The sequence below is a fragment of the Myodes glareolus genome, chromosome 26 (assembly GCF_982192425.1).
Source record: "Myodes glareolus chromosome 26, mMyoGla1.1, whole genome shotgun sequence".
NCBI lineage: Eukaryota > Metazoa > Chordata > Mammalia > Rodentia > Cricetidae > Myodes > Myodes glareolus.
The window spans coordinates 42,950,782-42,975,074 of NC_142051.1; the positions used below are offsets into that span (position 1 = coordinate 42,950,782).

A 24,293-nucleotide genomic window follows, 5' to 3' on the forward strand; every position below is an offset into this window, starting at 1 on the left:
GTGTGTCCACTTCTGTGGTAAGGCCCTCTCTCTGTCTCCCAGTGTCTGGTACAGAGCCTTTCTTGGAATTTATTGTGTCAATAAACTCTTTTCTTTCAATTTTGTGTCAATAAATTGCTTGAGCTTAAACATTGGTTCATTTCCTGACTTAAATTTTTTTCTAAAGAAAACAGAACACATTTCTAGGAGACTCTAATCTGTGGATTCCCCTCCATCTTGTCACAGAGCCTTCACATCCGTTAGTTACGAGCAGGGTGCGTGAGATGAACCTTCCCAGCCGGAAGTGCAGTGATTTTGGCCTTGCTGATTGAGAATGGAAGTGATCAGTTAGCATCCAATTGACCAGTGTATCAATGAAGAACACAGCAGTCTCAGGTGTGTGTTCATTTCTGTGAAAAGAAACTAATGCTGAGTCAGCTTCTTGTAGTTTTTACATAGTTAGGTACTATTGAAAGTTCACTTGAGTGTTCATGTAAGGTTATAAATTCCTGGCAATCATTTCGCCCTTCTTTCATTTACTCTTTCTTTGTGAAAGGGTCCCCCTATGTAGCCTTGGCTGGCCTTGCATCTACTACGTAATCCAGGCCTACCTCTGCCTCCTGACATACTTGGATTAAAGGCGTGAGCCACCAAAGCCAACCTCTCAGTCACTCTTACTCCCTTTCATGGTTTTGAAGCCTGATTGGAAAGAAAATTGCATCAATTGCATCTTTTCTTTAAACATCATTTGATACAGAAGTGAAATTTTAGAGTGTATTTGCAAGAGCAGTATCAGGGCCATTCCCCTGAGCCATGGCTTCCCTTGTCTCTCCCACTTTCATGGAACGTTAGTATGGAGCAGCACATTTGGCTCATTCCCCCCTTGTCCTCACCACTTGTGGAAAAGCTTTTGCAGATACTTGTGGTGCTGGTTTTTTGTTTTAAGTTCATGAAGTCATTATTTGTATTTTTCTCTCAAGTCCCCAAGCCCTATTGCAAGCATTTGCAGTAGAAATCACATGGTTAAGACCATGATGTTACTGCACAAATATTCAGTAGCTGTGTGTTTTAGGCGGTTCACCTGACCTTTCATCTGGAAAGCAGATGTTTATTGAGCTCTCCAACATCTTAGGCACAGGAGATACAGCCCTGAACAAAGTCAGCACTTGTTCCCAGAGGTTTTCTGCACTGAGCTGCTTGGTACCGATGAGTTTGTGCCGAGCGGTACAGAAAGAACACGGAGGCACAGGATGACAGAGTGGTCAAGTCCTGTATGCTGTGCAGGAACTGTCATGGAACATGATTTTTGTCGAAACCTCAGTGTGAGGCAGCAAAGCGCTATGGCCATCTAGGACAGTTCTGCAGGAGGTAGGGATGTGCCGCTGTAGGCCCATCTTCTCAGTTGCTTTTCTTTCCAGCTCCATGTTCATTGAAGCAACCTGGTAAGTAAAAGTCAGCTCTAAGAGAATATTTACATGTCGAGTGCCGTGTGCCCAACCCAGCAACTAAAACTATTACCATCACTGTGATAGCATAAGGAATCATTGTGGGCAGGTTTGGTGTGTCTGGAACATCAGATCCTCCAGGACAGACAGAACATAGAGAAGTCAACAGAGGTGAAGACAGAGATGCATAGGTTGTAGTAAACACACCGAACTTTATTCTAAACAAACCCTTAGTTTCTGAGCAGAGTATCAGGACTGTCAGGCTTTGAAAAGGACCCCATGATGGAGGAAGCAGAGACACAGTAGTGTATAAGGCCATGTCGTGTGTGGGCGCAGGTAAAGAACTCCTTCATTCACCTTCATTCATCATCTGGCAAGATTGGATGGGATAACTGCTGTAGTGGGTTGTAGTGTAATAAAACATGCTGGACAGCAGTATTTGATGCATTGGTCAAGTCTGGGTCTTACCTTGAGAACGTTTTCTGTCTCTAACGTTATTTCCTAAACACCCATCTAGTCTCTAAGGAGCGAGTACTCCTCAGGAGTGTCTGCCACGCCAGGGAGTTAGTGTTCATCGAAGTTGCACTTTAAAGTAAAGATGTTAGTGAATCACTAACTGTTCTGGCCACCTTCTGGGACCAGGAAGTCTCCTTCCTCTGGTTACATGTCAGAAGGTGTAGTTTAACCCGTGTCACTGCGGGACACGATGTGAGCACCACACGGGAGCCGTGGCCAGCTCTTGAATGATGTCATGCAGATGCTGGGCAAATGCAGGCCAACACTTTTCCAAATAAGTCATGGCGTTCATCACCGTCTTTCATACACCAAATAGAGTCGGGATTGTTTAAGTCACCACCTTGTCTGACATTCCACAGCCAGTGAGCAGCAGAGCCAGCAGGTCGAAGAGTGGGAGGACAGAATGTCCCCTGAGAGGGTGAGTTGGCAGCCAGGAGAAAAGCCATGCAGAGGGTGATGCTTTCCTTGCTGCCATTGACATTTTATAGTCTGGCTTTTGTTTGTTTTCGATACCCAGACTGGCCTTGAGCTTTCTGCACAGTCCACGTTGACCTCAAGGGACAGTGGTCATCTCTCCGTGGCTTCCTGAGTCTGGCGTTACAGACCTGAAGTATTGCACATGAACACCGTTTTTCACGGCATGACCTTTATTGCGTTGTACTGTATGTGGCATGTACTGTAGCCTGCCATATGTGAGGAGAATAGACGGGAAGAGGAGTACAAGCAGTGATGACTGAGAAGTGTTGGAAGTTCATTTACCCATCAGTTAGCTTCACTGATTAGTGAGCCTTCACCTCACCCAGCCAATTTACTTATTACTTCTAAAATAGTGACGGAATGACTTTAATTGACTATTTTCAGTGAAGCACTGTAGTGGTGCCTTGCTTTTTGCACAGAGTCCTTATAAGGAGGGGTCTGAGAAGGCACTGGGATCTTCTGTTTACAAATAAGGAAGACATAGTTCAGAGACGTTGGGTCATTTTTCCAAGCCAGACAGTAAGTCAGTCTATTATGACTAAGATTGGCAGTCTCACGCTGTTTACCTCCCAAAATTCGCCTGGAAAGATGTTTACTGGGGTTTAAACTATAGGACCAAAGACGATGTCAGTAATTTTGGTGTCCTCAGAACTTAATTTTGTACCAGGTTGGTAGTTCTGGAGGACGTGTTCCTGGGTGCTCATCTGTCATGTCATCATGGGCAACAGAATAGTCAAAGGCACAAAGATCGGTCTACTGCGAGAATGAAAAAGACAGCCATCACATTTTATGGGGATACCCTGTTCTTTGAAAGCAGAAGTAAAGGAATAATTGTCAGTATCCCCTATGTATGGCTTAGGAGTTAGAGACCCAGCAGTCCTGTATGTTATAGCTGAGGGAGGTCAGTGTGTTCAAGAAGGATGGTCTTGAAGAGAGTAGTTCTTCCTGGGAGAGAGCGCCTCCCACACTTTAGAAATACACACGATACCCAACATTGTTAAGCCTGACGGAGGTAAGACATTTGGTGGTAATAAAGATGTGTACTGGAATTTACTGAGGTCCTCGGGCACATGCTCCCCAAGAGGCCCAACACTCAGGCAAACGGCTGGACAAGTGGCCTGATCCTCTTTTTGGTCTTCTTGGTCCTTCTGTATATTTTTGTGGCTCCCAGACGGTTCTTCGTTCATCAGTGACTGCTCGTCAACGGCTTCCTGACGCCAATGCTGCTCTAATACTCCAGTGTCACGGTTTTGGTTTTGAGGTATTCGTTCAGAGCTTCCTCACCTGGGGGGAGAGAAGAGTAGCCAGTAGATCACACACAAGGATGGGTAGAGACTTGTGGCCTAGGCCTGTGCTCCTCAGGTTCACACGGGATGTTGAGAGCCTTGAAGTAAGTTAGGGGAAGGTTCTGACGTTAGTCATCGCTAACAGTCCTCACAGTGTGGATGCTAGTGGATCATAGATCGTGATAAGTAGTGAGAGCTAGAGTTAGCCTACCAGGTCCTCCAAGGATTTGGGTGTTGGCTGGTGAGCTTCAGCCCTAACCTCCCTCCTATTCCCTGCTTTATAAACTCTGTTTCTTCATTTTGCGGTCCTGTGACCAGGGTGCTGTCTGTTCAGTTGCATTAAATAAAGTAGAGTTGAGTACAGGGAGGGAAGCTTGGGGACGTTCACTGAGGGGAATGGCGGTGCAGCTTCCTTCGCTTGTTGGAGATAGAAGACCATATCTAGGCTTCACCTGTTTCCAGACAAGTGATTTCTACTGAAGTCAAGAACAGGCGCCACAGGAGATGAGTGAACTTGATAGAGTACAGAGGCCAAGGCCAGGTTGCCACAAGGAGACTAATGAACACAAGAGAGGGTACTGCCAAGGGTGGGATGCCACAAGGAGTCTGAAGAACGTGGTAGAGGGCTGTCAAACTTGTTTCCCTCATTAGAGTAATGAGGAAGGATGACAAACTTGTTCCCAGCCTTCTCCAGAGCAATCAGGTCAGATATTTTACAGCCCCTAGGTTACTATAACCCAAGATAACCAAGAGTGAGACTACACTGAGCCAAGGAGCCTTCAAACATGTAGGAGCCACGAGGCGTTTTGTTTTATAGTAAAACAAGCCTTTAGCTGTCGGTTACCCTGTCAGAGAACAAACAGATACGGCTGCTTCTATAACAAAAAGTTTCCAAGAAAAGCTGCAACTGTGTCTTAGACCCAAACCACTTTTTATTCCTATAAATGCATTGTCAAAAATCGCTAGGAAACAGAATCTAATACCTTAAATGAGCCAAATTTGCAGGGATGTTTCTGCAAATCAAGTATTTTTGTTTCAGATTGTATTGAGATTCACATAGCCTAGGCTGTCCTCACATTTGCTGTTTGGCCAAGGATGCTCTTGAATTGGTCCTCCTCTCCTGTGCTCTTAAGTGCTGGATTGCAGGCCTGAACCACCATACCATAGTCTCCCATCCTAACGTGTATTTTTACACTTGATATTTTTAAGCAATGGAGGACTACAGAGTTGGAGGTGAGTTCTGCAGTGGGACTGCCAGACTTTACTTCTCTGTCTGCGCCTGTCTGTGTGGAACTGGGCACCTCATCCAGCCGTTCTGGGCCCGGTTTCCCTGATCGGAGCAATGGCTTCCTAGCAGCTTTCTGCTGGGTTCCCTCGCTTGCGTTCATCAGGTAAAGTCTTACACGAGGGCCCAGCACAATCTCAGCATCCAGAGTGAGCTGTGGCTTGAGAGATGTCAGGGCAACCGCTCACCGTGAACTGCGTCCAGCATCGTGTGTTCTCTCTTCCTAGAGGCCCTACATGCCTAACAGAGCCTGCTTATCTCGGTGACTCTGCAAGACTCAGAAACAGGACCACCCCAGAGCTACTTTGACCCCCCAGACTCTTCTTGGTTCCACTGAGTTCCACAAAACCAACTTTATACTGAAAGTCAGATATTTCAAAACATGTTTTAGGGGGCTGGAGAGATGCCTCAGTGGTTAAGACCTTTGTCTGCTCTTCCAAAGGTCCAGAGTTCAAGTCCCAGCAACCACATGTGCTCACAACCATCTGTAATGAGATTTGGTGCCCTTTTCTGGCCTGCAGTGATATATGCAGACAGAACACTGAATACATAATAAATAAATAAATAAATAAATAAATAAATAAATAAATCTTTAAGAAAACAAACAAAAAAAATGTTTTAGCTAAATCAATTAACCCATGAGATTTCATGAGATTTCTGAGTGAGTAAAGGCACTTCTCAAGCAAGCCCCTTGACCTGTGTTAAATCTCCAGAATCCATGGGGTGAAAGAAGAGAACCAACATAGACAATTGTCCCCAGAGCACACATGTATGGCATGACACACTTAACCATGCACCCAAACAGTTGTAGTTCTCTTAAATGTACTGAATGGTTTTTAAAATTCCAGTGCCCTTCGTAAGCTGCTGTGTAGGAGATCCCTTTAAAATAATCAGGGAGTGTGGAGGCATGAACGTAATGTTCCTGTGTGGTGTAGCGTAGATGTCCAGCAGCAAAATAAGCCACACTCACCTAAGTCCTTCCCAAAGCCAGACTGCTTCACTCCGCCGAAAGGGGCGGCCACGTCTGTCTTGTTGTAGGTGTTGATGAAAACCGTTCCTGCCTCCAGCTTGTCACTCACGTACATGGCCTTGTTGATGTCTCTCGTGAACACCCCAGAGGCCAAACCATATTCGGTGTTATTTGCTCGGCGCAGAACTCCATCGATGTCCCTGTAAGATGTTTCCAGAAGAAGAAGACACCATTAGAATTGCAGGGAGAGTATTCCACTCTTCACATAAGTCAGGGAGTATCTCATTCCATTTCCCCAGCACCATCTTTTTCAGTCTGCAGGGATCATTTGTGTGCTTCCTCTGCCAATTTTTGGGGACTTTTTTCCTGTGTGCGCCCCTCTTCAGAACTGTCCAGCCCCTGAGCTCTCCTGTCTTCCTCAAACGCAGCTATTCTGTCTCCTTAGCTTTTGAGACAGGGTCCCTCATTGAACCTGGAGTTCACTGTCAGGCTGGATTGGCTTGTGGGGTGACATTCCTGTCTCTGCCCAGCTCTGAGTTTGCAGCCGCCATGGTGCCACAACTCCCTCGTAAGTGGGTGCTGGGATCTGCACTCCCGCCCTCCCCTTTGCTCAGGAAGCACTTTGCCTGATAAGCTATCGTCCAGCCCCCAGGTGCTTCTAATTAACCAGCTGATTTACTCTTAGGGTGGAGAATTGCACGCCCATTGAGTGCATGCTCTAGGGACAGCACCAGGCAGAGAAGCTATCTAGCTGAAACCCATGACACACAGTGTGCCTGGGGAACATACCCGTTTTGAAACTTAGAAATGACCATGATAGGCCCGAAGGATTCCTCTCTGGCGAGGTACATGTGGTCCTCGACGTCCGTGAACACAGTCGGTTCCATGAAGAAGCCTGCGAGGAACAAGAGAAACATCAGCCACGGCAAGATCGCTTTCATCCCCAGTTAACTGAGGTAGTCCAGGCTTGGCTAAACAAGAAGAGAACCGTCTTCTGTGTGAGAGGGGACTTCCTGGCTGCTCATTTTTTACTGACTTTATTATGAAAAGCTCAAGGGTGTGAAAGGAGAGCATGTAATTAATCAATAGTCATAGTTCAGCACCTTTGAGTTGTTATCTTTCCCCCACTGACGAGTCTGAAAGCAGGTCCCAGACTCCATTTTCATTCCCAACATTTCACTGCAAGTTGGGCAAAAAAAAAGGCAGTTTGGATGTAGCCACAATAGAGATTAACTCTCATGACATGGGCACATTCTTTATTTGTATTTCTCTTTTGTTTCCTCCAGTGTTTGATAGTTACTACCCTCTTTGGTTTAACTAAACACTTAAATAAATATACAGGTGCCTTTGATGTTTAATTTCTCACGTGACTCTTTGTTATTTCCTCCTCCTGCCCTTCCCTCTTCTGTTTTGTTCTGTTGAGACAATATCTCCGTATTCTCCAAGGTTTCCTGGAACTGGCTGTGTAGCTCAGGCTGGTCCTGAACCTCGATCCTGCCTCACGTTTGCAAGTGCTGGAGTTAAGGTGTTTGCCACCCTACCTGGCTGTACTGTTGAATATCTTAGCATTTTTAATTTGCTATTGCTTTGTTAGGTGATTCTTTGGTTCTCTATATCGTGTTTTCCTTTAAAAGAAATAATTGAGGCCTGATGATATGGCTCAGTGGTTAAGAGCACTTGTTCTTCCAGAAGACCCAGGTTTGATTCCCAGCACTCACATGGCAACTCACTGGCATCCGGATCTGCAGTCCCAGGAGATCCAGACACTCTCCTGACTGTCACAGACACTAAGCAAGCATGTGCTACACAGACCCACATATAGGCTCAACACACATTCACATAACCAAGCAAGTATGTGCTACACAGACCCTCATACAGTCTCAACACACATACACATAAAATAAAAATGGTAAGTTTTTTAAAAAAAAAAATGTTACGTGTTCGCCTGCATGCATGCACACTGTGCACTTGCTCGGTGCCCACGGAGACCAGAAGTCCTCTGGAACTGGAGTTACAGCTGTGATCTCCCGTGTAGGTGCTGGCAAGCAAACCAGGTCTTCTGCAAGAGCAGTGCTGTAGATGCCTTATCCCTCTCCAGCTCCCAGAGCCTTGGTCTAAGGACACCAGTCTCTATGGACCACCATTTTCTCCCTAAATCAAAGATTTTCATCTGCTAGAGAAATGCAAACTAGTGATTTTTCTACTCTTTTTTTTCCTTCTCCCTAGACAAGTTTCCTCTATGTAGACCTGACTGTCCTAGAACTTACTCTGTAGATCAGGCTGGTCTCCATCTCAGAGATCCACCAGCCTCTGCCTCCCTCGTTCTGGGATTAAAGGTGTGCACCACCACCACTTGGCTTTTTTTTTATTATTCTTTTGAATTACAATAATCCTTTTGTGGAAATTTCCTTGTACCACTTTTTCAGTCTTCTGGAAAGTCAGCTCATCCAGGAAACACAGGATAAATACTTTTATTTTCCTTGTAATCACCATTATTTAAAATAAAGAGCCGGTGTACAGTAACAGTCCAAACAGTAGTTGGCTGCTTCTGAAGATCAAAACATCCAGCCCCGTCTTGACAGCAGGTGAAACCTCCCCAGCCTCAGTTGGCTGAGACTTACGTGACAGAGTGAGCAGACTCGGGAAGACCAACCAGAGTCTGATCACCCCATCATCCCTGTTCCTTGGACAGGCAAGGCCTGGTTTATCAATTTTCTCATTCCCCTGCAGTGTGTGCACATTTCATCCCATTCTATGCAGGAAGCGGAGGCTTAGAAAAATGACCTCCATACCCTCAGCTTCAAAGTGGCAAAGTGGCAGGTGGATCGCTGTGAGTTTGAAGTCAGCTTGGTTTACAGAGTGAGTTCCAAGACTCCCGGGGCTACATAGAGAAACCCTGTCTCCAAAATACAAACAAACAAACAAACAAACAAAAACAACAACTACAACAACAAAAAACTCAGACATGTGACCCAGCAGGATAAAGACACATTTTAGATCATCTTATAAATGTCACTCTTGGTCTGGAGTAATGGCTCAGTAATTAGGAGTATGGCCTGCTCTAGCAGAGAATTCACGTTTGGTTGACAACACTCAAATCTGGTGGCTGTAAGTCCACTGTAAGTCCAGTTCCAGAGGGAACTGATGGATCTGAATTCTGTGCACACTTGTATTCACATAGATACACATACACACACACGCACACACACACACACCCTGTACATATACACCTTCACACACATACACATGTACAAGCACACACTGCACATACACACATATACACCACATGTACACACATACACATGTATATACATACACTGCTCATATACAGATACACACACATCAGCACACACACACATGCTGCACCTATACAGATATGCATCCATAGGCACACACATTCCACATCTACATCCAGAAGCACACATACCACACCTACACACATGCACACCCACGTGCACAAACACACCCACACACCACTCTTCTGCAGGGGAGCACTAAAACAAACGTCATTACCATCCATTCTGGCTTTGGGGTGCAGGGCAGGCACCAGGCACTTCCGCAGAGATGCTCTTACCTGACCGCTGCACCTGTTGTCCCCCGTATACCAGGGTGGCCCCTTCCTTCACCCCAGTTTCACAGTACTGCAGCAGCTTTTCCAGATGGGCCTTGTGGTTTTGGGGCCCATGGTCCGTAGATCTGTCCAGTGGATCACCAATCTTCATCTTTTTAATCTCTTCCACCTGTGTTTGGCCCAGTTCACAAAACATGGTCACCATTAGTGGTAACAGCGTTATCAGTAACAACTGGCTGCATTGTACGTGTGGTGCATGGTGTCATGAGTGATGGACAGATGTGTGGTTGGCTCTTTCCAGCTGCACCACTGGAAGGAAGTCTTCAATGTTTTTATGTTACAGAAGACAAAACTGAGGCCCCCAAGGGGTTAGATGGTTTGTCTCCTCACACACAGTCGCTCTACACTGTGACTTTAAAGGTCAAGTCCCTAAGTACTATGTTCTCACAATACAAGCCCAGTGCTGTGTATCCAAATCCTGAAGGTTAACCCGTGAAGAGCAAATTGACATTCTGGAATTTTCATTAACGTCTTGGACTCTTGATGGCAAAAGAATTTCTAGTGTTTCCCCTTTCTCCTTTTTAAATGTGGTAAAACATCCTTGTGGGTTGTTTTTTTGAGACAGACACCACGTAGCCCAGGCTGTCTTAGAATCCTCTGTGCAACCAGGGCTGACCTGACCTGTAACTAGGATGGAATGTTCTGGTGAGAAGTGTCGCACTGCTCCTCCCTGGCACACCTACGCATACTGCTTCTCATCCTGGTCCTCTTCTATGTCTACGTTTTCCGGCTGTAACTCTAGCTCAACGAGGAGAAAGGACGGAGGCCACCATGACCCCGTGAATTTGAATATAGATCTGCTACTGATCTCTTGGTGCCTTGCAAACCCCGTGCTGTAGAGAGGCTCTGCATGATGGTGACCCTGGCTGCCTGCCTGATCTGTATTGTCAAGGCCCAGAAGATGGTGATCCTGGCTGCCTGCCTGATTTGCATTGTCAATGCCCAGCAATTGGCTTTGCTGGGAACTCAGCACATAGCTGTTGAGGGGCTGGCGAGATGGATCAGAGGATAGAAATGCATTTTGCTTTTGCAGAAGACCTGTTTGGTTTTTACGTCAGGTGCTCACAACCACCTCTGACCTTCAAGGTGCACGCATGCACACGCACACACAGTTACAAATAAATCTCATCTGGTTGTGGTAGTGCGTGTCTTTAATCCCAGCATTTGGAATTTAGAAGCAGGCAGATCTCTTGAGTATGAGGCCAGCCTGGTCTACACAGCAAGATTCCAGTTAGGCAAGTTACACAGTGAAATCCTGCTCATCCAAGTCTTAAAAAAGGAAATACGATGAATGAATTAAAAAATTGCCCGTGTGGAAAACATGCTTGTACTGGACCAATACAGCAAGTGTTTGACATTTCTAGTCTCTGCTTTGGAAATGTCCTCATGTGTCAGATCCTGTAAACCTCTGTACGTCTATTCTGTGGGCTGGATTCTAATGAGACTCAAAGTAAATTACTCTTTAAGCCTAAGGTATCAGTGACTACTGCCCGCTGACTCCCCAGTACTTGCCTCTGAAAATCGTGTCATGCTCTCTGTGAAGAAAGGATGCCTCTGCTTTTGTGTGTTTATGTGTCTGTATATGTGTGTATGCAGGTGAATGTATGTGTGTGCACACAGGCGCAGGCCAGAGAACAACATGGCTGTTTCCCCCCAGGTGTTCTCCATCTGTGTTTTGAGACAGAGTTTCTCCTGTGCCTGAAGCTTGTTGGTCTGTCTTTGCTGTTTAATCAGTCAGTCCCTGGCCTCTGCTGGTGTCTGCTGCCTGTATAACACTGGGATTACAGGTATGAGACAGTGCATTGTGTGTGTATGTGCATGTACATGTGTGTGTGAATGTGTATGCATGTATGTGTTTGTATGAGTGTGTGTTTATGAGTGTGTGTGTGCATGTATGTATGTGTATGAATGTGTGTTTATGAATGTGTGTGTGTGTGTGTGTGTGTGTTTTGGAACACAGGGCCATGTGCATGTTAAGTACTCACTGAACCGTCCACACTCCTGGCCACCTACACTATCACAACACTGCTATTGCTATCTTACATATCTCAAAATCAGGAATAATCCCAGAAGTGCCTTTCAAGAGAGCTGTTGGTGTACAACCCGCAGCAGATCTGAAGATGCCTTACCACCCGGGTTACGAATTCGTCGTGGATGGACTCTTCCACGAACAGCCGTCCCGCCGCAATGCAGTTCTCTCCTTTATTGAAAAACACTGCACCCATGCCCTTCAGCAACAGAGGAGAGAGCCATGTTAGTATTGCTCAGGTCAGCTGGTCATCCCATCACACGGAGAACATGTGTGATGAACTCCTTGTGAGAACATGTTCATGTGTGTGTGCATATAGAAATGAGGTCAACACCACATGTGTTTCTCGGTTGCTCTCCATGTTTTAATTTTTTCTTTTCAGGGTGTCTTGTTGTTTGTCTGAACTGGCTGGCTAGCGAACTCCAGGAATGCTCCCACCTCCCAGTGCTGGGACTCCAGGTGCACACTGCCCTATATCATGTGGGTGCTGTGAATCCAGATGCTGGTCCTTGCACTTGCTGTACTGACTGAGCCCTCTGCCCTGGCCCTACTTGTTTTTAAGCAAGCATCACGGTAACAGAGACTTGAGACAGTTCTGTAGATTGTTAGTGACTCTTAGCGACTGCTGGGAGATAGTTGTTTTGACTTTTCCCAGTTTCAGTTCGTGAGCACTTATTTAAAATGTGTGATAATGAGGATTTACCTAAGATAATCCTGTGCAGGGTTTATAGATGAGTAGCACCATGCCTGGTTTATGCTGTGCTGGGAATCAAACCCGGAGTTCCATTGCAGGCAAAGGCAAGCCCTGCTAACTACGTTTCTCTTTATTTTAGAAATAAATATTTTTCATGTTAATTTTTGGAGGCAGGTGCATAAATACTCTGATGTGTGTGTGTGTGTGTGTGTGTGTGTGTGTGTGTGTGTATAGGTCAGAGGTCAACTTTGCAGGATGTGGTTTTTCCTTTCTCTGTGTGAGTCTGCGGATGGAACTCGGGTGTCAGGTATGGAGGCAAATCCTTTGCTGGTTTTGTTTAAACAGTTTAACCAGAGCCTAACAGAAAAGGGATGAAGGAAGCAAGGTGCTAGCAGACAGGAGGGAGATATTATAAAAAGCTATTTAAAGCGATTAAGCATCCTTAGGATAAACAACAAGATGACATTTGCTTCTGACCAGTTCAACTAGATCCAATGTGAAGGCCTCCCATAAAGGAGAGGAAGCGCGCCGTAGACCTCAGCACCTTCCGCCTGGTTTGGGCCCACTCACCATCCTCACAGCCTTGTCAAGGTCACAGTCATTGAAGATTATAAGTGGGGATTTTCCGCCAAGCTCAAGGGAGACCTTCTTCAGGTTGCTCACAGCACAGCTAGAGGAGAACAAATAGGAACGAGCAGTTAGTCAGTCTGTCTGTCTGTCTGTCTGTCTGTCCTCTCTCTCCTAACCATGTTATTACTTGACATGCAGAATACAACTGAACGTCAGAAACATTAAGAACTTTGTTTATGAGGGCGTGGCAGTGCTTGCATGTAGCTCCAGCATTCAGAGCGTGGAGGCAGGAGGATGACGAATGCAAGGCCAGCCCTGCTACACAGAAAAACTGCGTCTCAGAGAGGAGACGGGGAGAGAAAAGAAACCCGATATGGCAGCTGGGCGGTGAATGTGGGAGGTTTTTTTCCATGATTTGTATACTGTAATGTTTACAAAATCCGGTGGTCAAATAATGAAAATTCCCAGAGGGAAATTCACCTTTAAGGATTTCGTATATCAAGGTCTGTAGGAAAATCCAGCTTCTAGACAGCCTGCGAGACCACCACAGGCGGGATACCAATAGTTAGAGGTATGGTTAGTTCTTCACTCCTTTTATTACGGAGCTTTTTGTTGGTTTGCCATTTGCATGGTGATGGAGACAACCCATGAGAAGGCCATCCCAGGCTTCCTAAGCACTCCTATGCCGAGCAGATAGAATTGTTAAAGGGGAAAAAAAAAATAGCTCACAAAATTGTACCGTGTCTCGGTGGCTGCTGTTTTTTATCATTTTCATTTGAAATGAAATTTGTTTGGGGTCTGTGACCTGCCACATCTTCTGCCATCGTGTTGGCTGTGTTTCTTTGGATTCTCTAGGCAAGGCGTTGACGGTGCAACTCTGTCTCCAGCCCGTGGCCCTAGTTTCTACTGTGGAGAGCTTTGTCTTACACTTGTGTATCTCAGTATTTGTCAGTGATAAAGGCAGATTCTCCGTTGGTCACGGCTTCTCTAATTCTAGTTTTGTTGTTGTTGCTTATTTTGTTTCCTGAGACAGCATCTCACACACCCCAGCTAACCTTTCAACTTGTTTTGCAGTAAAAAATGACCTTTCCCTTCTGACCCCTCTGCCTCCACCTCCAGAGTGCTGGCATTGCAGGGTGGACCATCACATCTGCTCCCTGCAGCCATAGGAATGAAACCCAGGGCGTTGTGCAACCTGGGCAAGCAGTCCACCAGCTGAGCCCTATTCCCAGCCTTTTCTTCGTTCCAATGCACTCTGTTGAAAGTGAAGTCGAAACCTGATTGAGTGGGTTTCCTACAGCAAGCCAGTACCTGCTCATGATCTGTTTGCCCACAGACGTGGAGCCGGTGAAGCCAAGCTTGCGGATGTCAGGGTGCTGAGACAGCCGCTGTCCTGCGACACCCCCTGCAGAATTAATTAAGGGCAAAACACGGCTCAGATCTTGCAGGGAGGGTGGGTTCGCATTTGCTCAAGTGGGTTTTTAAACTTAGATTCAAACCCGCAGTTTACATTTTCTGCATTAATTACAAATGGATTTAAACGGTATCCTCCATGCAGCTGTGTCCACTGATGAAGCTTCAATTGTTACCTTCCAAAGTGCTTATTAAAGTCAATATGGCCCTCCTTACGGCAGTTTTACAATGCTTTACCTTTCCACACCCCACACACTAGATTCCCACTATATATTCCTATTACACCATAAATATATTATGCTTCATGAGCTGTATTCAGATGTAACGCAGTTCATTCGGGCCAACACTGCAGTGGGAAACAGCATTTATCTTCTTGAGCTACCCGTTGGTCCCCTGCAGGCTTACCTGAGCCCGGAACGATGTTGATTACCCCCTTTGGAAAGCCAGCTTTCACAGTCAGCTCTGCAAACTTCAGGGCTGTCAGGGGCGTGACCTGGAAGTGAAGACAGTCATAGCCTTCCTCAGACCTGTCCTGTCCTTACCAGGGCCCTGATTGCCTCGTTTGTGGGTGTGGTGCACACTTGAGGTACGTGCACAAGAGTGTGGGCATGCACACTTATGGAAACCGGGGCCGGATGTTGCTGTCCACCTTATTGCCTTGAGACGTGGCCTGTCACTGAATCAGATGTGTGTCCTTTCAGCCAAGCTGGTTATAATCCATCTGTCTGCATTCACCTGTTTCCCCACCGCTGCTCGGGCTACTGGCATATCCTTCTGTGTCCAACTCACTCACTGCACAGCTTCTGAGAATTCGAACTCAGGTGTACGTGCTGGCAAAGCTTGTCCTCCCGCCCAGTGAGCCATTTCCCTGCCCCTGGGAGCTCATTCTGTTTGCATCTTACGTTGCTCTATTGTTATTTTTTTTTAATTTGAAGATAACTTCAGACTTATGGCAAAGTTGCCAAAGTAGTCCAGAGAATTCCTCATTCACCCTGGCCACCCAAATACGAAGTCCTCACTGTGTTTCTTTCACGTTCTCTCCATCCTTTCATTTTTCTCCATGCTAACGCTGATTAATTAAATGAGTGGTTCTTTTTCTCATTTGATCTTTAACAGTGGGGTCGGCAGGAAGATCCAGGGAGGTATGGAGAATATCTGAGCTTCTTTTTCCACCAACGGATACACAGTAAACCATCTGTGACTCACGTTTAGGGCTGGACAGTAGTGTTCAGTGTGCATGGAGGTGGGGTGGGGGAATCACAGAGAGTGTCCTGTGAAAGAGGCGCTCGCAGGATCATGGGTAACAAGCCCTCCCTCCATCTGTCTGTCTTCTCTACCTCTGTCTCTTCCCGAGGGAGGGCAGGGAAGGAAAGGGAGATGGTCATAGTCCCCTCATTAGCTGTGTGTGTGTGTGTGCTACAGCCCTCCCCCACCCACCCAGTTGCTCATTTGCCCGGCAAGCTGCCCTGTGTGCAGTTGACGGGCCTCGTTACATGGAATCACAGATCGTATTACTATTTTAAATCAAGCGACCTTCACAGAATGGACAAGTAGCAGATAGACTTTGTGTGGAACCTGCCCAATACCGCAGCCCACGTGGAGAAAGGGCTCCCGTTCCTCCTTCTCATGACAGCTGCCTTAGCTACACAGAGAGGCTTAGACAGGGGCAGCCTGGAGAGACTCATGAGAAACTGGCCGCAGATGCTGCAGTGCCAACAAGCCTACTGTGCCAGCCTGTTGTTTAGTCTACCACAGTGCTGTCGTTGAAGAGGGGACTGATCCACGGTGTGTTATTATGTCCTGGAATGAAGCCATCATGGGTAGAATAACACTTATACCCACTCCTGAAGCTGGATATGGCCTCTGCCTATGATCATAGCCCTGGGGAGATGGAGGCAGGAGGATTAGATGTTTCAGGTTCCAGGCCACCTTCAGCTGCAGGGAAGTTCAAGATCAGCCTGGGCCACATGAGGTGTTCTTAAAACATACAGAAACTACTACAGCATCAGTCAGTATCTCGGAGAAGTGCCTGATGCATGTTTTTAAGCATTCCCTTGTTGCCCACATGTGTACATGCTTTCAGGCATGTTCAACCTGTGGTTTTTTAGTCATTTGTCTCCCAGGATGACTGTGCATGTGACCCAATATGATTGAGTTACGTCACAGAGTCGAAGTTTGTACACCCCTGGACCTTGCACAATTGCCCAATTTCTACGTTATCTTATGTACTTTCCCCCAACTTCCACACCTTTGCAAGATTTTTGATAATTAAACGTGAATGGGGTCAGCAAGATGGTGCATAGATAAAAACTTTGGCACCAAACCCCATGACCTGAGTTTGAGTCCCAGATCCCACAGGGAGAGAACAAATTCCTCGGAGTCGTCCCCTGACCTCTACGCCCACGCACGCGCTTCTCCCCAACCTGCGATTTCTAAAAATGAGAATTTACAAATAACATATGAAGCGTTGTCTGTGAACCGTGGGAAGCTTGAAGGTGTGGTGTTCACAGATGGTGTGTCTGTGTTAAGTTTACAGGCAAGGGGAGCCCTCTGCCCGCTGACGAGGCTCACCTGTGCCGGCTTGAGGACCAGGGTGTTGCCCGCCGCCAGGCATGCTGCGCTCTTCCAGGCCAGCATCATCAGTGGATAGTTCCAGGGGATGATGATGGCGCAGGCGCTGTGGGGAGACGGCCCACGCCCTTAGTCCTCCCCACGCTGGCACAGCGTCCACGTCACCCAGAGGCTCGAAGGCCCACGCCCTTAGTGCCTCCCCACGCTGGCACAGCGTCCACGCCACCCAGAGGCTCAAAGCCCCACGCCCTTAGTCCCAACACTGGCACAGCGTCTACGTCACCCAGAGGTTTTCCTCTTCTCTTACCCAAGTGGCTCCTTCTTGGTGAAGGTTAGGTTGTGATTTGGACGGGCCTGGTTGATTGGGATTGTAGAGCCCTAAAGGAAATGGAGGTTGATATTTTATTAACTTAAATTACTGACCTTAATCGCAGATAATATGATTTTTTGCTCTCCTGTTCAACGTCTAGGAAATAAGTTCCTGTGTTAGAATGAACTGCTGTTTCTTTCTCAAATGAACTATGACAGGACTGGGGAGATGACCGGCTCAGTAAAGTGCATGCTGTCAGCCTGATGACCTGAGTTCAGATCCCCAGCTCCTCCGTATAAAACAGGATGAAATGGCACATGTCTATAATCCCAGAACTGCAGAGGCAGGGCAGGCAGACTCCTAGAGATCTCGGGTCAGACAGTCTAACCGAATCCACAAGCCCCAGGTTCAGTGAGAGACCCTGTCTCAAAAAACAGGTGGAGAGCTATTGAGAAGAGACACCAAACATACATCGAATACACACACGCACGCACACACACACACACACACACACACGCACACACACGCACGCACACACACACGCACGCACGCACGCTTGCTGCACACATGAACACATGCACACACACCGATCAAGAAATGAAAGTATCTAAAGGAGGCTCCAGTGAGAGACCCTGTCTCAAAATATAGGTGGAGAGCAATAGAGGAAGAGAGACCCAACATACATCAAATACACACACACGCATGCACGCACGCATGCATGCTGCACATATGAACACATGCACACACACGGATCAAGAAATGAAAATACCGGGGGCTGGAGAGATGACTCAGTGGTTAAGAGCATTGCCTGCTCTTCCAAAGGCCCTGAGTTCAATTCCTAGCAACCATATGGTAGCTCACAATCACCTGTAATGAGATCTGGTGCCCTCTCTGGCCTGCAGGCACACATGTAGGCAGATATTGTACGCATAATAAATGAATAATATTAAAAAAATGAAAATACCTAAAGGAGGCTTCTAGTGGGTATGCCTGCTTTTCTGCAGCACGGGGAACAGACATTGCTCCTCCCTAGAGGTCGGGAAATAAAGTGCTGCCACAGAACCAGAGGCCAACCCTGCCACAAACCAGCGCTCTGGAGGCCACCTCCCTCTAGGGACGAGGAGCGTGTGTGCCTACCTGAATTTTGTCACACCAGCCTGCAAAGTATCTGAATGTCTGCACAGACATTCCAATGTGAGTTTTCAGAGCCAGGGTGTAGACAGCTCCGGAATCCAGCGCTTCTATGGTCGCCAGCTCCTCTTGGTTTTCTTCCAGCAGATCAGCAAGTCTGTGGGCACAGTGGGAGGAATCCACTCAGCACTTACTGAGGGAGCCTCTACTAGCTGTGTATGTTAGCACTGTGCAACACTAGTTATACATGCTAACGCTGGTTGTACATGCTAGCACTAGTTGTTGTACATGCTAACTCTAGTTGTACATGCTAGTACTAGTTGTACATGCTAGCGCTAGTTGTACATGCTAGCACTGTTGTACATGCTAGCTCTAGTTGTACATGCTAGCACTAGTTGTTGTACATGCTAACTCTAGTTGTACATGCTAGCGCTAGTTGTACATGCTAGCACTGATTGTACATGCTAGCGCTAGTTGTACATGCTAGCACTAGTTGTACATGCTAGCACTAGTTGTTGTACATGCTAGCTCTAGTTGTACATGCTAGCACTAGTTGTACATACTAGCACTAGTTGTACATGCTAGTGCTAGTTGTACATGCTAGCGCTGGTTGTACATGCTAGCACTGTTGTACATGCTAGCTCTAGTTGTACATGCTAGCACTAGTTGTACATGCTAGCACTAGTTGTTGTACATGCTAGCGCTAGTTGTACATGCTAGCATTGATTGTACATGCTAGCGCTAGTTGTACATGCTAGCACTAGTTGTACATGCTAGCACTAGTTGTTGTACATGCTAGCTCTAGTTGTACATGCTAGTGCTAGTTGTACATGCTAGCGCTGGTTGTACATGCTAGCACTGTTGTACATGCTAGCTCTAGTTGTACATGCTAGCACTAGTTGTACATGCTAACTCTAGTTGTACATGCTAGCGCTAGTTGTACATGCTAGCACTGATTGTACATGCTAGCGCTAGTTGTACATGCTAGCACTGATTGTACATGCTAGCGCTAGTTGTACATGCTAGCACTAGTTGTACATGCTAGCACTAGTTGTTGTACATGCTAGCGCTAGTTGTACATGCTAGCACTAGTTGTACATGCTAGCACTAGTTGTTGTACATGCTAGCTCTAGTTGTACATGCTAGCACTAGTTGTACATACTAGCACTAGTTGTACATGCTAGTGCTAGTTGTACATGCTAGCGCTGGTTGTACATGCTAGCACTGTTGTACATGCTAGCTCTAGTTGTACATGCTAGCACTAGTTGTACATGCTAACTCTAGTTGTACATGCTAGCGCTAGTTGTACATGCTAGCACTGATTGTACATGCTAGCGCTAGTTGTACATGCTCTAGTTGTACATGCTAGCACTAGTTGTACATACTAGCACTAGTTGTACATGCTAGTGCTAGTTGTACATGCTAGCGCTGGTTGTACATGCTAGCACTGTTGTACATGCTAGCTCTAGTTGTACATGCTAGCACTAGTTGTACATGCTAACTCTAGTTGTACATGCTAGCGCTAGTTGTACATGCTAGCACTGATTGTACATGCTAGCGCTAGTTGTACATGCTAGCACTGATTGTACATGCTAGCGCTAGTTGTACATGCTAGCACTAGTTGTACATGCTAGCACTAGTTGTTGTACATGCTAGCTCTAGTTGTACATGCTAGCACTAGTTGTACATGCTAGCACTAGTTGTTGTACATGCTAGCACTGATTGTACATGCTAGCACTAGTTGTACATGCTAGCACTGAGATTCCAGAGACTGATCCAGAGCAACACACCTCCCCCTATGGAAAGCATAGTTTAGGAAGGCAGCAATTAAATAAATCATTGTATAAATGGTGTGTTTCAGCAGGTTATTAACACAGATACTGCAGTCCTATGAATCAAACTCTGGACCCCACATGCTAGGTGAATGCTTTACCACTGAGCTGCAGGGAGAAGCCAACCATGTCCTCAGCATTTGCCCCGGGCCTCCTAGGCATATAAACAGTGGAGTAGTGGCTGAGCCACAGCAGCCACAGATGGGGTGGCGGGTCAAAGGAACCAGCAGCAAGCGAGTAGTTCATTATCACACAGGGAGGGGTCAGAGCACAAACCGCACCCCACTAAGGACTGTGAACACTTGCGGCTTTCTGGTTGATACATACAGAAATGTTTCAAAACTATCTGCAGAGGACAAAGCAGGCATGTGGAGTGGATCCCAAACCCCACAGCAGATTCTTCAAGCTGCCAGTTTCCTCAGGAACGTGAGTGGGGTCTGTGTATCGTTGGAAATAGTCAAAAGAGCCGTTTGTATCCACGCCCCACCCTGATTCCCCCCCTGTTCTTCCCCCACCCTCCATCCTTCCCTCCCTGCGATGGTTCTGGACATTCAGGAGTCTGGCTGGGCAGGACCCTCCCTGCTTCTACTAAATCCAGATCTAAGAGGTCTGTCAATCCAGACCAAACTTTTAGCTGTGTGTAAGCAGAAACAGGATAAATTATTGGAACTACTTCTAGAATACTCGCTCATTTGTAATATTCTTCCAGAATGTTGGTATTTTTCCTCCTTCCTTTCTTTTTTTTGAGACAGGGTGTCTTTGTGTAACAGTCCTAGCTGTCCTGGAACTAACTTTTATAGAGCTGTCTGCATTGAACTCACAGAGATCCCTCTGCCCCTTCTTCCCAAGTGCTGGGATTAAAGATGTGCCACCACCGCCCGGCTATTCTCCTTACTTCTTTGTCTTAGAAAACAAGGTGTAGCATGTCCCCTGTGCAGTTCTCTCCATTTTCTCTCCTCTGGTCCATGACCTTGAGGATGACCTATGTATCCTATTTATTACCTGGTGACTGAGGCGACCTCACGACATTTGTGACATTGGTGAAGGAAGTGGTCAAAGGGTTAAACCACTTAGGTCGCTCTTCCAAGTGCTCGCCCTTCCAAAACCACTGTAGAGAGCTCTTCCATAACTTCAAAGGATTGCAGGGTGCTCTTCTGCAGCTACAGAGGATTCTAAAAGCTCTTCTGAAACTCCAGAGGACTTTAGAACACTCTTCTGCAACTACAGAAGACTCTAGAACACACTTCTGCAACTACAGAGGACTCTGGAACACTCTTCTGCAGCTACAGAAGACTCTAGAACACTCTTCTGCAGCTACAGAGGAATCTAGAACACTCTTCTGCGGCTACAGAAGACTCTAGAACACTCTTCTGCACCTAGAGGACTCTAGAGCGCTCTTCTGCAACCATAAAGGATTGTAGTGTGCTCTTCTGCAGCTACAGAGGGCTCTAGAGAGCTCTTCTACAACTACAGAAGACTCTAGAGTGCTCTTCTGCAACCCTAAAGGGTTCTAGAGCGCTCTTCTGCAACTACAGAAAGTACTAGAGCCCTATTCTGCATCTATAGATCTTGCCAGATTCTAGCCACCACCTCTTCCTCCATCTCTTCAGACCTGGGGGAAGCACCAACTTTCTCTGCCACCAGCCCTGTCTTCCCCTAGTCCTTGTGGGGTTCCATGATGCTCTCCACATCTTACTCAGACCTTGATGACCTCTGACTGATACGAACAGTAATCCAAACGTCAGGAACTTGTGTGGCATTTTACATGACTCAAGTAACAAGAGACATGTTACATCTTCCGCAGGTGCATTCAACACAGACTGTTTTGTGGGGATTTTTTAAAAGTCTTAACAATATCAACCAATACCCAGAGATAACACGGTTGTTTTCCCAGAAAGCGTACCTGTACATCAGCCTTCCTCTTTCTCTGGCATTCATCCTTCCCCATTCGCCATTTTCAAAGGCGTCCTTGGCTGCAGCCACTGCTTTGTCCACATCCGCTAAAGAGGCATAGGACACTCTGCAGATCGTCTATTTCAAGGCAAGCGAAAAATAGGACTCCTAAGGGATCTATCGGTGTAGCTCTTGGAATTAATATCCTATTACTAGGAAAAGTAGAGTGTGACCTATCACACGGGGGGTGGGGGAAATCCATGACAGAAAACCAATCCACGTGGGGCAAAGAAAAGGGCAAAGTTAGAACGGGGAAACTGAACCTGATCATGGTCCATCCTATGCCTCATTCCGGAAGAACCCATTCAGAACAGCTGTGCAGTTCTTCCTTAGGGAAGTGGGATTGCTTGCCCTGAGTTCTCAGAGTCTGAAGTATCCCCCTCCCTCACCGAGCCCTGTACAGAGAGACCGGCTGTGTGCGGGTACAGCAGTCTAAATTCATCCTTAAAACGAGGTTACTGTGGGTCACAGCAGCCAGTGTCAGAGCTGAAGGGGTAAGAAATGCACGATATGTATGTGAGGAGCTTGGGGCAGAGCTAGAGTTGAGTACCCTCAGCCTGCTTGGTGACCAGCCTTGCGAGCCCAAAGCTCATGGCTGGTGGTCCCTGCGGCTGTCGTTACTCACGGATCCATCTGTGGGGTTCACAGTGTCGTAAGTCTCCCCGTCCTCGGCATCCACAAACTGCCCGTTTATGAAACACTGATAGGGCATGTTCACAGTCATTTCATTGATCTCCTTGGAGACCTGGGAATAAAACCAACGTGTTTCTGCACTTATCAGCTTGATAGCAGATGGTGACGAAGAAGCATTCCCAGGGTTGGAGAGACTGTGTGGTGGCTAAGAGCGCTTGTTCTTGCAGAGGAGCCAGGCTGGGTTCTCAGCACCTGCAGAGCTCACAAACTTTCTGTAAACACATGTTCTAGGGCATCTGGTTCCCTCGCCTCATCTCTAAGAGGGCCAAGTATACACATGGCCCACAGGCATACATGCAGGCAAAACATGCATACACATAAACAAGTTTAAAAAGAAAGTTTAAAACCCACAAAATGAGAGAGAGAGAGAGAGAGAGAAAGAAAGAGAGAGAGAGAGAGAGAGAGAGAGAGAGAGAGAGAGAGAGAGGAGGGAGGGGAGGAGGGAGGGAGAGATGGAGGGAGGGAGAACATTCACTTATGAGGAAAGAGAGGCCAAGTCAGAGATGTCACAGGGATGGGGACAGGCATGGTGAGATGCTCTCAGGTGGCAACTCTGCTCTGGGCTTAGCTCAGATGTTCTTCATTAGAGACAAGAGAAATGCCTCTAACGCCCACGGACAGCGCCATCTAGCAGCAGACTCAACAGCTCCCCTAATGCACCACTTCCATCCTAGGAAAGTTTTCTCTTATCTGGGACCATCTCCAGATCTCTTTCTTGCGCTCTCTCTGTTACACATGAGCTACCACATGGTTCTCTCCGCTGCCAGGCGGTGAGCAGGGACTGAGACCACTCTACTTGCTCCCGTCAAGTTCAGGGTTCCTGCCTCCTACTGCAAACACACCCTTCCAAAAGAAGTGAAAGCATTCCCAGAGGAGCAGCAAAGAGTTTGGTGATATCCTAGTAACCCCCCTGGGCTGGGATGAAGGGACACCGAACAGTGACATGAGGCCACGTGAAGAAGAGGCTGGAGAGGTGGCTCAGTGAACAAGAGTGCTTGCTGAACCATCTCGAGAGCCGGAATTCAGATCCTAGCGCCCACATCGCAGGCCAGGAGAGCCATGCACAACTGTGACCCCAGCCCTGAGGGATGTGGGGACAGGACAATGACTGGATGAAGCACAATCAGTGAAATCTCAGATACACACATTGGGGTTCAGCCTCAAGGTCAGAAAAGCAAAGCAGCAAGCCACTGGCTCTTACCTTGACCTCAGTCTGAAATGGCGATCCTGCCTCCAGGAATCTCAGAATGAGTTTGAGAACTGTTTCCTCCCATTTTATAACCCTCTCTAGGGCTGGGATTAAAGCTGCGCGCCACTGTTATTAAAGGCGTGCACCGCTCGATTTCTATAACAAACTGGCGTGGCTACTGGGCTTAAAGGTGTGTGTCACCACTGCCTGGTCTGTGAGGCTGACCAGTGGAGCTCTTTTACTCTCTGATCTTCAGAGAAGCTTTCTTTATTAAAATACAAGTGAAATGCCACTACAGACTAGAGTCTATGGCTTCCAG

At 46.9% G+C, this 24,293-nt stretch overlaps 1 protein-coding gene across 1 annotated transcript in view; it reads right to left on the reverse strand.

Moving 5' to 3' along the window:
- Positions 1-1,616: 1,616 nt before the first annotated feature.
- The window catches only part of Aldh1l2 (aldehyde dehydrogenase 1 family member L2), a 46,781-nt gene continuing 24,104 nt past the window's right edge, over positions 1,617-24,293 (reverse strand). Inside the window, exons 11-23 of the mRNA XM_087902164.1 lie at positions 22,718-22,837; positions 22,043-22,170; positions 18,314-18,464; positions 17,174-17,244; positions 16,867-16,972; positions 14,701-14,788; positions 14,194-14,287; positions 12,883-12,982; positions 11,719-11,817; positions 9,533-9,698; positions 6,748-6,853; positions 5,959-6,158; positions 1,617-3,701 (exon numbers count right to left, since the gene is read on the reverse strand). Coding sequence (XP_087758290.1) covers positions 3,646-3,701; positions 5,959-6,158; positions 6,748-6,853; positions 9,533-9,698; positions 11,719-11,817; positions 12,883-12,982; positions 14,194-14,287; positions 14,701-14,788; positions 16,867-16,972; positions 17,174-17,244; positions 18,314-18,464; positions 22,043-22,170; positions 22,718-22,837 — 1,485 coding nt within the window. The 3' untranslated portion in view covers positions 1,617-3,645. The remainder of the gene's footprint in view (positions 3,702-5,958; positions 6,159-6,747; positions 6,854-9,532; positions 9,699-11,718; positions 11,818-12,882; positions 12,983-14,193; positions 14,288-14,700; positions 14,789-16,866; positions 16,973-17,173; positions 17,245-18,313; positions 18,465-22,042; positions 22,171-22,717; positions 22,838-24,293) is intronic.